Raw genomic sequence first — 13,694 nt, 5'->3', positions numbered from 1 at the left:
ATCTTTTGCATTTCCTCTGATAACACAAAACCCATAGTTAAAAGAGTATCTACACTGAAAGATTATACAGTAAATACCATTTCAGGCCTGGTTCTAAATATTGGATGCCTGATGCCTGATGCTTCTTTCTGGTGTGTGACTGAAACTGCTGACACCAAAAGATCAGATTTATATCCAAGCAATTAGCATTAAACAATGGCTGCTAAATCCCTTAGTATAGGTTCACTTGATTTTCAATCAATGGTCATTATTTATATTGAGCAGCAGGACATTGCTTTCTTCTTATTAACAGCCAAACAGCGAACACAAACTTTCTGGTATGTAACAGTTTAAGATGAACTAAAACACTAACATACCCTAAGTAAAGTAAAATAAACATTTTATGAAAAACTTAACAGCCATGCCCAATTATTTAATTATTTCCAACCCCCGATATTGCCACATATAATGCCACATATGGCACAGCTGACAACAGTTGTGTACTTGATTACATCATTTCACTTACTTTCATTGATTTGTACAGCCTGGTAGCTAAGTAGTCCTTGGTGCTACGAATACATTTTACTGAAAAAGAAAACATAATTTGGGTAAGTAAATATATAGATCTCAGTTTTGGTGCCTAAATATTTAATATAATTTTCACAACTAACTATGTTGTCTCAACACTAAAAATAAATGTTTCAGTAAACCGTGTAGCAAGAACATCATCTAGTTCAGCGGTCAACCTTTCGGACCTCCCGGACCACTAAATTCATCATTTTAAATGCCGCAGACCAATAATATGAATTTTTTAAAAACATAAATACATTTCTAAAATAATGATCTTCCTAATGGTGCCTGACAAGGACTGTGGATGCTCTGATTCATTGATCAGCTCACGAAGTGAAGTATTACTATTGTAACTAATTTCATTTGTTGCATTATCTTTGGTATTACTTAGGAAATGCAAAATTTTTGTTTGCTTTTTCTCACTCATTATGGGTTTATTTATTTCGAACCTAAGACCAAACAAGAAATGAGTTAGGGCACACTTACCTAAAAGAGCATCTGAGAAATAAACAGATAAAATAAAACAATCGAAATCGATATTTGCTGTTGTAATGGTGGAAACAATACTGAAGCATACGGCTTGGCAATGGATGCCTAACATAACTTGTTTTTCCATCTCTAGTACAGTTCGTAAATTTAGTGCAATAAAAAGGCGAAAATTGTCATTCAGAATAAAAAAATTATTAGAATATTATTTTTGTTTTATTATTAATAAAACATAAAAATTTCAAAACATTTTTTTGTGGACCACCAAAATTTTCTTGCAGACCACTGGTTGGCGACCGCTGATCTAGTTGTAGATACCTCTTAAGTACACCATCTCTTTAAGAGTTCAAAGAGTAGCTTCTATCACTTTGAAACCCTGTAAATCAATGGTTAGCAGCTTAACAAAGGACTTACCTACGGCCAGCATCAGCTTCTCAAAATCTCCAGATAGCTCCCCCTTGATACTTTCCTCAATGCTCTTCCCAGCAATTTTCTCGTATTCATCAAACACTGCAATAGAAGACATTCCAATATGAACTAATAAACCTAAAACATAGAGTACTGTATATAAAAAGCTATTTTCTAAATAGTCATACTAAATGCTGCTACTTTTATTAGGACATTCTATGTTTACATGTTGATTGTATACAAATCTACCTCCATTTCCAACTACTGCTTTTTGCCTTGGAGTTCTGAGAGGAGGAGCTTTTTAGCTTCTTGCTAAGAAACCCAAAAGGATATTACTTCAAACAAAGCCAAGAAATTCTCTCTGAAGTGGTAGCAACGGAGCTGGTCAGTCCCACCGCTAAAACTGCTAACTGGTGGAGTTCTAATACCCGAGCAGGAGAGGGGGGTGGTGTGGCTGGGTTTAACAGTTTTTAGATTCCTCTTTACAACTACCTTACCATTTTTAAATCGGTATAAGTAATTCCATTTCTGCAAAACAGCTAGTATTAGTTTCCCACTGACAATGTTCAATATTTTACTTTTAGAGTACCTGCTTTGCTTCAGAGCAATATTTGTAAAAATTTATTTTCATGCCAAAGGATATATAATTCTGTGAAGCCCGTCTTGTGTTGTAAATGCAGCTACCACGCTGCACAAACAGGGTGGTAAAAAGTGTGCTGCTGCAAAAGGGCCCAAGACCATTCTCAGCCAACAGAGGGGCCCCAGTCAGTTTATCCCCCCCTAGCAGTATTCCCGAGTGTGGCTTGGGGTAAAAAATACAAGCAAAAAGCAGTAGCCCCAAGCCATACTCGGGGTAGCTAAAAGCATTGAAAATAAACCCACTTACCTTGTCCCATCGGCGTCCCCCATTCGTGCAGGTCCTCAGGCCACGTCCTCCTCCTCTGATCTTCAGGCGGCTAATGCAGTGATGTTCCCGGGGTTTCCCCGGTGACATCCCTGCATGCAATTTTGTATTGGTTTCAATAGGAAATAACTGTATTGAATCCAATACAAAGAAATCCTTATATTATATATATATAATTATATATATATATATATATATATATATATATATATATATATAAAATATTGTACTGTACATTTTTTATAACAGGTTTCTGAGATTTATGCACCCTTTTTTACCAGATTTTTGTGATTTTTTAAGTTTATTAACACATTTCTTAAATATTAGACATATTTCGGTGAGTTATGCCTAAGAATTATAAGCCTACAATGTAAAATAAATTTCTATGCAAAACAATGTACCGCTTTTGCGTAAAAAAACGGACAGAAAGAACGCCACGGGGGTTAACAGGAGGGAGAGCCAAAAGTCAGTTCTACACAGGAGCCCACTGTTGGCTACATCCACCATTGAGTAGAAGGAGGCTGGACACCCTCCCTGTAATCCTAGTTTTGGTAGAACAGTCTTAGTTTTGACCTTCGTCAGTACAGCACAAGAAAGAATGTAGTTGTGTATGGAAACTGGCACTCACCAAGTTGGAGATGTGACTTGCTTCGGCTTCCCAAAATATAGATAAACTGAGCCTCATCTGTGCCCCATTTTTGTTCTCCAGCTTCAAATAACTCCTGAATGCAAAGAAAAGAAAACCACAATAAACGTGGAAGACACAAATATACCATTCAGAAAGGTGGTGTAAATTACAAATCTGAGGTGCACAGTTATATAGTCCAAAACAACCATTTGGTAGTCACTTTAATAGCTTTTGGCTGAACCAAGAATGGTGATTTGTTGCTGTGGTTTACTGCTATATTCACATTATTTGCCTTACTTAACCTCCCGACCGTTAAGCCCGACCTTCGTACGGGCTAAAAAAAGTTGCTCTTTTCGTTAAGCCCGAGATTTTCCGTACATTAAAATCCCCACTTATCCAGGTAAGTGGGGATTTTAATGTAGGGAAAATCTCGGTCCCCCTGTGCTCATCCAGCGTCGGGTTCGTGTTCCAGCGTCGTCCTCCGTCGATCGTCGTCCGTCGGTCTCCCTCTCCAGCGTCCGGTGCCTTCTCGTATACCAGCGGGACCAGGTAAGAAGCCGGCCAGCATCTTGTGTTCCGCTGGCCGGCCGGCGGAACACAAGATGCCGGCCGGCTTCTTACCTGGTCCCGCTGATCATCCAGCGTCGTTCTCGTTCCAGCGCCGGGTGATCTCTGAAACAAGAAGCCGGCCGGCGGAGGAAAAAAACAGCCGGCCGGCTTCTTGTGCGTGCGTGCGCGATGACGTCGGCGCGTGTGCGGGAAATTCAAATTGAAACTCATTCATCATTTTGTATTGGATTGAATACAGGAGTTTGTATTCAATCCAATACAAAATGAATGCATGAGTTTCAATTAAAAATAAATACAAAGTATGTATTTTGTATTGGATTGGATACAGGAATTTGTATTCAATCCAATACATAATGAGAGTTTGAATTTTGTTCTCATTTTGTATTGGATTGAATACAAAGTCCTGTATCCAATCCAATACAAAATAATAGAAAATATATTTATGTGGTTTTGTCTATAGGTATGTGACGTCGGACGGTTGGACACTAGGGAGGTGTTTTAGAAAAATATATTACTATACATTATACCGAATTATCGCATTTTCAGTATTTTTCATTTATTTATGTATTCTTGTTTAAGCTGAATTTTGTGTTTTTCCTTTAATTTTATTAAAAGTAATTTTTTTTTTTACATGATTGTGTGTTTCAAACATTTTTTATATTCATTATATCTACTAGACCCCTATTCGGACATATTTCTGTAAGTTACAAGTCTACAATTTAAAAAAAAAAAATTCATGAAAACCTGTAACACTTTTGGTACAGAAATCTAGACCTCAGTGTAACGCCCAGGTGGTTGATTAACCTGAACATCTTCCGTCTTGCTAAAATATCTTGCCATTACAGTATTAAATAAAACCATGCTGTCATCTACAGCCAACTGTAAAATTTATTTTTTATTAAGTTTATGAAATTACCACTAGGCTGCATGTGACAACTAGCCCAGTGTTAGTTAGCTACTAGCTCTCAAAAGAGAGTTTAAAATAACATTCTCTATGCATTGGACATTGTGCTTATTTACAGATTAGAGGAAGGATTTAGAGAACAGTAAAGCACAACAGCATTATGCAGTAGGAGTCGGTGCCTGCTTATGTAATAAGCAAATATGATAGACACTATTTTTAAAAAATAATTGAAAAGTTTATATAGTTGCTTTAAAGGCATTAATAAAGCTTTTATCATCAGTTTTAAAGATTACCCTGGCATCTTGTTCCACCAATTCGTCACTGACAATATCATCCTCTTCCCGTGTACCCTGCATTCAAATAAAAACAGTTATCATCTGTTACTGCAGATAGGAGCTGTAAACAAAAGGGCACAGGAAACAGAAAAATAAACTTAAAAATGTTTATCTCCACATTGGCACTGATCCCCTTACTTGTGCTAAAACAAAGACACATATTTAGTTCATCTCATATTTTAGAATCTGCTCTGTTATGGCAGCCCACTCATACTGAATGGGCTACCAGTGTACCATAACACACAGGAAAACACAAATAGTTTATTGAAGTTTACATAGTCAATAGAAATATAAACATGCCACACAAAACCCGGAAACACCCATAGCTGTAAAGGAAAAGGGATCCATACAATACAAAAATAATTGTGATACCCAATGAAAATGTGCATTCTTAGAATAGCTTACTGATGTAATAAGCATGCATAACTAAGGAAATCAGAGAACTATATAAGGCAACAGCCTGAGGGTATCTGTAGGAAAACATAAACTCCAGACATGATCCCTTTTTAATGTAGCACAGGGCATTACATGGCCTGTGCGTTGTGATGCACTTCAATGTGGTTGGATTGCCATTGCTGTAGTCAACATGAATGACACAAACATTGGTGGACTTAGCCATCTGTGGCTTCCTGACTTGGGGCCCCTGTTGTCTTAGGAGGGTCCTGGGCCCTTGTGCAGCACTTTGCACCTCTCTGTCTGTCCCTGAACACAAAGATACACAACAGCATGGCTTGCACATTACTGTGCACTGCGATAAAATGTACAAAAAGTGAATGAGCACTAACTGTGGCTTTGACAATCAATTAACGGCACTAGAAAATGTTATTTGTTACCTGCAGCAGGACAACTAACATCTTCTTAAAGTGTCCGCTGGTATCTTTGATGACATCTGTCTCCAGGTCTCTGCCATAAGCTGTAGGAATTCAGAAAATGTTGCTCAGTGAACAGTTGAATGGTAGGCAAAGTTAAGACTTTTGTAATTATTATATTAAACTCCACTGTTCTCTCACCATCTTTGTAAGCCTCTACCAGTGCATGAATCTCCTGGTTAGTCCGAGAAGCCAGGATTTCAATGAGACATTTCTCATCAGTTCCAATGCCCTGAAATAAATTGTTACAGAAAGGCAAATATTAGACAGTTATAACTGTAGTATATATAGAGTTCAATAATAAGGACAGATATCTGTTTAATTATTACAGAACACAAAGTAAATAAGCTCTGCTTTAAAGGTTGGATCATCTTTGGTAGATGCTGAAGAACTAAACCAGCTAGCAGTTTTTTGGTGAGTTATCTGTGTTGTGTTCCTGGGGTGGCCATTGTGGCCATTATAAGTGGTCTCATTCTCTATGCTGGATTTTTATTATGGGGAAAACAAATGCAAAGTGTAATAAAAAGTTTACAAAAATAAAAGAATGAATAAGTGCATGAGTAGTAGTTAAAAGCAAAACCTTCTAAAATTGGCTCATGGATTCATATAGGGAATGCCTGACAGAGATGCATATGGTTTGACATATCTGTCTTAAAATACTCTTTTTATTTTCTGCTCATCAATAAATCATAGTGAAAAATGTTAACTTTATGTGACTCAAAACATAATATGTGTCTTTCTGCCTTCTTGTCTGCCTTTGGTAAGTTGAGCTTTTTGAACATGTGACCTGTCTGTTTTAACCTAAATGACAATATAACTGTGTAACAATGGAAATAAAATATTAAACTACTTACATCAATGGCATCTTTAATTTCCTTGGCATCAAAATAAGCTGCAGGCCTCATCAGCCCTACAATGAGCCTCTCAAATTTACCAGTGAGTTCATATTTCAAGTCATCAATGAGGTCCTATTGACAAAAACACACGTCAGTTATATGTGGCAGGAGTTACATTTTGATAATTTTTTTAGGTTACTGTCCCAAACAGCTCTGTATTATAATGTCCCTACAAAATTCACAAGTATAAAAAGTATGAAAGGGTAACATAGGCAAAATCTAATACCCTACAACCTGTATCATGCACAGAAAATCTGAACAAACTTTGGAGGAATGTACGAACTCCAACAGATTATTTACAATGTAGAAACTTAATCTGGAAACTTAAATTCTGGAATTGAAGTGATAGTGATAGGCAGCACGGAGGTTACCAGGTTTGAATCTCGGCCAGGACACTGCATGGAGTGTTCAGGTCCTCTTTGTGGGGGTTTCCCTAAGGCACTCTAGTTTCCTCCCACTTTCCAAAAAAATAGAGTTAGGTTTAATTGCCTTCCCCCTAAAATTGACTGTTTAAACACATATGATTATGGTAGGAACATTGGATTGTGAGCTCCATTGAGGGACAGCTAGTGACATGATTATAGACTTTGTAAAGTGCTGTGTGATATGTCAGCGCTATATATATACTGTGCAATATTAACAATATTTGGTTGGTATCCTTGTGAGTCTCTCCTGGAGTCATGCTTAGTGTTACTTATCTTTGATACGAGTACAGGTATTTTCTGGTTCTTTCCCTTTCCCTATTAACTCTGATTTCATGCAAATTACCATTATTTGCGGTAAACACATTATCAGCAGGGCATGGGATGAGTTTTGACAATTGAACTTTTTATCCACAGTTACCTTTCCATAGAGAGATTTGTAGGCTTGAATGATCTGAATACGCTGCTGGTTACTCCTAGTGGTTATAAGATCCAAGATGGCTTGTTTATCACTGCCTGCAAGAAGAGAAACCAAGACATAGGAATATGCCACCATATAACAGCTTTAGCCCCCAGTAGATATAGCCTCTATTTATAATACTATATTTTACTATATTTACCGCCATTTAGGAGCAAGTGGGTTAGAAGTAAGACAATTGGGATCTCCTAATGCCTTTACTATCTAATCATAAGCTTAGAATGTTTTTGGTCAAGTTGTGTTATTTTAAAGATAAACTTAAAAATGATACAAAAAAAATTGCACACAAGAGTTTATAGAACAAGAGACCCACTAAAGGGAGGTGAGTATATAGTTTTCAATATATTAAAGAAAGGTGAGGTTACGTTATGTTCTGTCTAACAATGATTTATTGATTTAGAAACTTGCTAAAAAGAATTACATTATTTTCTGGCATGACAAGAATGTTTTTTACAATGTTTTCCTTCCCTCCCGGTTGACAAGACACAGTATATTGATTTTGTTTTCTGTTCAGGATGACTACAAATATAAACCCGAGCTTTTATGACTTAAAATGTCCTGCTACGTTTTACAGGCTGTTATACAGAGTTTCCATGGTGTCCTGGAATTTAGCATAACAGGAAACAGATTAATTTTCTTCCACAGACCTAATCTACCTCTAAAATGTATTTAGGGGGTCTGCTTAGAGACGCAGCACACAAAGCTGCCTTTTACACTGACCTAGAAGGAAAAAAAATATGACTTTAACTGTTTATTGTTCCAACCATTGCAAATTCTGCTCCTAAAATCAATAATCACCTACTGTGTTGTAAGTTTATGTATTAATAATACAAACAGATTATCCACATAAAACAATAAGAATATATATATATATTAGTTAAAAGTAGAATATTTGTGTGAAAATGTATCAGCCAAATGATTTCCTTTGCTTCCCAAAGCTGAACTTCATTTAGATATATAATATATACATCATACATCTTTGTATTTGCTAATTTATCATTCACTGATTTTTAATTCAAGCAGTGGAAGCACCCAAGTATCTTTCAGTCTCTGTACAGCACAGGGAGGACATGAAAAAGCAGCACAGGGAGCCAACTAGTTCTTCTACATTTCAGTGACCATATTGATAGAGAGCAGAGTAATAGGGACATATGCTAAACAGTCTACTGCTTTAGTTTTCACTGTCCAGTTACAGGCAGATGAATGGTTTAAAACCTGTTACTGCATCAGAAATCAGGCATTCTTCACTGCCTGGCAGGACTTTCTGGTGTGGTGGTAAATCTGATATAAATCAGAGAACTGGATAAACATTTAATGGCCCTGATTTATTAAGGCTCTCCAAGGCTGGAGAGAATACACTTTGTTCAGTGAAGCTGGGTGATCCAGCAAACCTGGAATGGATCTGGTCCAGGATTCAAAACATTTGCTAGCAAATAGCAAATTATGTTAAGAAATCCATTCCAGGTTTTCTGGATCACCCAGCTTCACTGAAGAAAGTGTATTCTCTCCAGCCTTGGAGAGCTTTATTAAATCAGGGCTAATGTGTGTATTCAGGAATTTGTTTGGAGCTTAAGAAGTCTGCTGCTTATATGAATAATAATATAAATGGAATTGGGATATGGAGCTGTGATAAAGATAAAATGTCCTACAACAGAAGTCCATTCTTCATGCATAGAAAATCTGTTTTTTAAGGCCATGACAAGTTTGGATTCTACTTCCCTCAAATTTAGCACCATAGATGGTATTAGCATGGGAAAAGCCACACGGATCCTATGGAAAAGTATATTCTGATCTATATTATAGTCTTACATTTGTATTGGTGGTACCAGAAACCTTCTAATGGTCCTTCCCATACATACTTAGGGATAGATATTCATGATTCATGAATAGCCACTTATGGATATGGAAAATGTGATCACAACTGTGAACATAACTCTCACTTTAGTACTATTATTTTCAGATAATATTATTCTTATTATTAGAATATTATTTGCCACCTACCAAAGCCCTTCATGGCTTTATAAAGGGTTTCCGCATCTTGGCTAGCATCAAAGTCAGGATAATCCTTCACAGATCCTCTATAACGGCCAAACTGCAAACAAAAGAAGTACAAGAGGAATGAACAAACTAAAGATAAAGCTATATCATTTCATTGTATGTTCATTTTAAACATTGCACCTTACTAAGAGAACATTGTAAAGATAAGACCCTATGTATTTATATCTCTACCAGCACCCCCATACAGAATATTATTACAATGTAATATTGTATAATAATGTGTAAATATAATAAGCGGGATGTATTACTTTTACCAGTGTACACAGTACTGTTCTTGTCAATGCCTTTATTTACTTTTTTCACAAATCACAAACTTATATTTATTCCAGCAATATTCAAAGTCAGAATCTACATTGAGAGCTGAAAAGGACTAAGATGACACCTGTAAATCATGGTGCCGTTGCCTTTACTAATGTCTGGAACAGATCCGCACTCAAATTCAACCTTTAGGCTGACCAATGAACTGCTTCTACCTGCCTGCAGCACGCTGATTACATCATCACAGCCTAGGTAAAGTCCCCTGAATGGAAGGTGTGCTGCACTCAATATACAACAATTAACTACTTTAATTTGTATTATATATATAGTATTAATATAGAAATAATATACAGTATACAGATATTTTAACAGTGACTAACATATTTTGTGAGACACATTTATTTCCCAGCTGCTGTAACTATTTATATATCCAGCAGAGGGCACTACCTGCTTATGAGAAAACTCTATTAAATCACATGACAGTTAAATAGGTGCCTGTGTCCATATGCCACGTGTTAGCACATTTTCCAATCCTTCATACTTAAAACAATATGTGCAATGGTGTGCCAGATATTTTTCGTAGAAAATGGAAAAAATAGGGAGCCTCATTTAGGGTTTGTTCATATTATGTGTGGTACACTGTGCAAACTGTATAATGTTCTAGAACATTAGGCCAATATAGAAAGCAATGTCTGGTGTTCCCACTATTTGCAGTTTTGTGAGGATCATTTCTTTGGTACTTCTGCAAACATTTCTGTCCAATTCTGTACTTTGCACCATTCAATTTATTAAATGGAGTCAGTCACAATGGACAGCAGAGCAGGTAGCGATGGGTCGTCGTATAACATATAGCCACCATATGCTCTAAAGTGTTACAAAAGCCTTATAGAAGACAGACATGTATTTATAAATGAAGCTATTTAAAGAAATTGGTTGCACTGAATATCATGATGACCTGTCTTTAGATTTCTGGTTCCTGTGACCCAGCCATGGCTTTTCAAGTACCTGGAAATGCCCTCAGGTTTACTGGCATGTATGCAGTATCCGATTACTTTTTCCCGTAACTCTACCACTTATGAGCCTGGTGTTACAGTGTCAATCCTAGATTATCTTTACTACGCTGATAACCAGCTCATTACCATGCATGGGGATGCTCTCTGACAAAATGGTGAAATGCAAAATCTTTTCCATGTTGCTGCACTCTTTTATGATATCATCTATTATGATCAGCTAAAACAAATTCTTTATGTTGCTGGATCCAAAGTACATGAACAAGAAATTTGCATGTTCTTGAATATTAGTATGTGCCCACAGAAGCAGGAGTAAAGCCTGCAATATGGGTAGTCCCCGGGTTACATATGAGATAGGGACTGTAGGTTTGTTCTTAAATTGATTTTGTATGTAAGTCGGAACATGTACAATATTTTTAAAAATGCAATTAGGACAGATGTTTGTCTCAACATATTATTAAGCAGCATGGTAATAATTACTGTATAAAATCCTCACTGTGAGTTAATCACAAACAAAGCAAAAAAAAAAAAAAAACAAACTTTATGGAGCCTATACCTTCATTAACTTCTGGAGCAAGCTGTGCTTTGATATGCAAAACGAAACAACTGCAGAGTTTGTCTTTATCATTACAAGAGTTACAAGAGGCTGCAGAAAGCGAGCTCAGTCCTTAGGATCACCCACAACCTCAGCTGTGTTTAGCAAAAGATTTCTTCTGCAAGTCATGCAAACCGCTCCCCTCCCCCCTCCAAGCCTCCATTCTGCACACGAGCGAGCAGGGAAGCCGCCTTCGTGTCTAGGAATCGTCTGTATGTCGGATGTCCTTAACCGGGGGTCTACCTGTATTTATATGTAAATATTGCCAAAAAGTACGATATGTTAAAGAATTTAGTTCCAAGCATCAGAACATATGCCAGCATATGCCATCTAACTGCTATTAGAATGTGTCACATACCATATAGAAATAGTATGTACAAATACAAAACAAGATATTACTGGAGAAGACTGTACTGTGTATCTCAGAGCACTAGCTGCCATACAAAATGTCATACACCTATCTGTGGGAATGTGAGTCTACAATACATCAATAATGTAATGATTTATCCCTTCTATTGTTCAATGGATATTACACATTTATAAACAGGTCTAATCTAAAAAAGGACTTATTTGTAAGCATTGCTCCCTTTGCCCCATGTAGGGGTCTCTTTTTGGAGAAAAAATCCTTTTTTTTTTTTTCCGCAGAGCAAATATAATTATAAATAATAGTAAAAACGTATTTCTGGTACAGTATATCCAATTATTTTTTTGCCTTTCAATTATTTGGGGTTAGTAGACCTGGGGTTGCAGGAGGGATGTTTCTTTTACCTCCACTAACCTCCACCTTGTACTAAAATGTGTCATTCTTTTCCATTTAGGAGGTGACACAGCAATCAATGTCCCTGATTATTCTACCTCCATAGTACCAAGCTTCATTTCTGCGGCACATTACAGAAAACATTTTAGTGAACTTGTATGTCACTTATACTGAACAGAAATACACAATAGGTTTGATTCACTAGCTCTACCAAGCTAATATGGTTCTAATTTAGCCATGTGTTATAATTTACAAATCTGATTGTATTCAGCTGCAAATACCTTATTAATATTAAACAGGATTTATATAGAACCAACAAATAATGAATCGCTGTACATTAAGTGACAGATACAGACAGTGACACAGGAGGAGGATAGGCCCTGCCCCAAGTCCATACAATCTAGGAGATGGGGGAAGTAGCACTCAATGGACCTGATTTATTAAAGCTCTCCTAGGCTGGAGAAGATACACTTTCGTCAGTGAGGCTGGGTAAGTAAGCAAACCTGGAATGCATCTGGTTCATGGTTTCAAAACATTTGCTAGGAAATAGCAAATGACTTTGAAAAAATCCATCCCAGGTTTGCTGGATCACCCAGCTTCACTGATAAAAGTGTATCCTCTCCAGCCTTAGAGAACTTTAAGAAATCAGGCCCAATGGGAGGGGTGACCCTATACTTATCTTAGTGTGTTATCAGTGTAAATTAGGCCTATTCTTTCAAACCTAAAATCCCATATAGTATATACATATAGTATATATGTATTTATTTGTATACATAGCTGCTTGTTTGAAATTTGCAAAGCAAACGGAAGTGTGAAACTAAAATTAATCTTCTATTTTATATTGTTTTGCACAGAATGGTTGTGTAGGATATTTCAGATGTGCTAGTGGTTTCTAGTGCCTTCATGAAAGGATCTCATGTGGCAGATTTTTCATCTATATGTAGATCTCAGGTTAATTTATATGAACATTTTTTTTCATATCCTGCACTGCAATTGTGAAACAAAGTTTATTGTGTGATTATATGTATGTTGCCTAGCAACACCAACACAACAGGATGCAGTTGTGAGTAGCATGGGCCGGTGATTTACTGCTATACACTATATGCTATAGTGCCTTTCTCTACATGTTCTACCATAAAGGGAAAATAGTATTTTTTTAAGAGTCAAAGATGTAAAAGTAACAATTTCCATATAAAAAATCTAAAACAGATAATGCTGACATGCCGTAATATCTGTTTTATTACTAGTTTCATAACTTGAATTTTAAAAACTAGTTTAAAAAGTTATATATATATATATATATATATACCGTATTTTTCGGACTATAAGACGCACTTTTTCTTCCCCAAAACTGGGGGGGGAAAGTGGGTGCGTCTTATACACCGAATACATGTTAAATATAATTTAAAAAAATCATACTCATCCGATACCGCGATCCCGCGATGCTGCGTGCTTCTTCTCCTCGCTGTCCTCCCGGCTGCAGCGCGTGTCTCCTCCTCCTCTGAGCGAGGAGAAGCCGACACACATACCCCCGCGATCCCATAAGCAGGCTGATCCAGCCTGCTTA

General features: G+C 36.8%; 1 protein-coding gene across 1 annotated transcript in view; it reads right to left on the bottom strand.

The window, feature by feature from the left end:
• ANXA6 (annexin A6) overlaps positions 1-13,694 on the bottom strand; it is a 45,073-nt gene that overhangs the window by 16,576 nt on the left and 14,803 nt on the right. The window contains exons 3-11 of the mRNA XM_072400515.1: positions 9,451-9,541; positions 7,393-7,487; positions 6,508-6,621; positions 5,795-5,885; positions 5,618-5,697; positions 4,743-4,799; positions 2,976-3,069; positions 1,450-1,545; positions 506-564 (exon numbers count right to left, since the gene is read on the bottom strand). Coding sequence (XP_072256616.1) covers positions 506-564; positions 1,450-1,545; positions 2,976-3,069; positions 4,743-4,799; positions 5,618-5,697; positions 5,795-5,885; positions 6,508-6,621; positions 7,393-7,487; positions 9,451-9,541 — 777 coding nt within the window. The remainder of the gene's footprint in view (positions 1-505; positions 565-1,449; positions 1,546-2,975; positions 3,070-4,742; positions 4,800-5,617; positions 5,698-5,794; positions 5,886-6,507; positions 6,622-7,392; positions 7,488-9,450; positions 9,542-13,694) is intronic.

Source organism: Pyxicephalus adspersus, chromosome 2 (assembly GCF_032062135.1).
Source record: "Pyxicephalus adspersus chromosome 2, UCB_Pads_2.0, whole genome shotgun sequence".
In the NCBI taxonomy this organism is placed as follows: Eukaryota; Metazoa; Chordata; class Amphibia; order Anura; family Pyxicephalidae; genus Pyxicephalus; species Pyxicephalus adspersus.
Note: the sequence above shows the minus strand (reverse complement) of the source record. Positions and strands in the feature narration are given on the sequence as shown.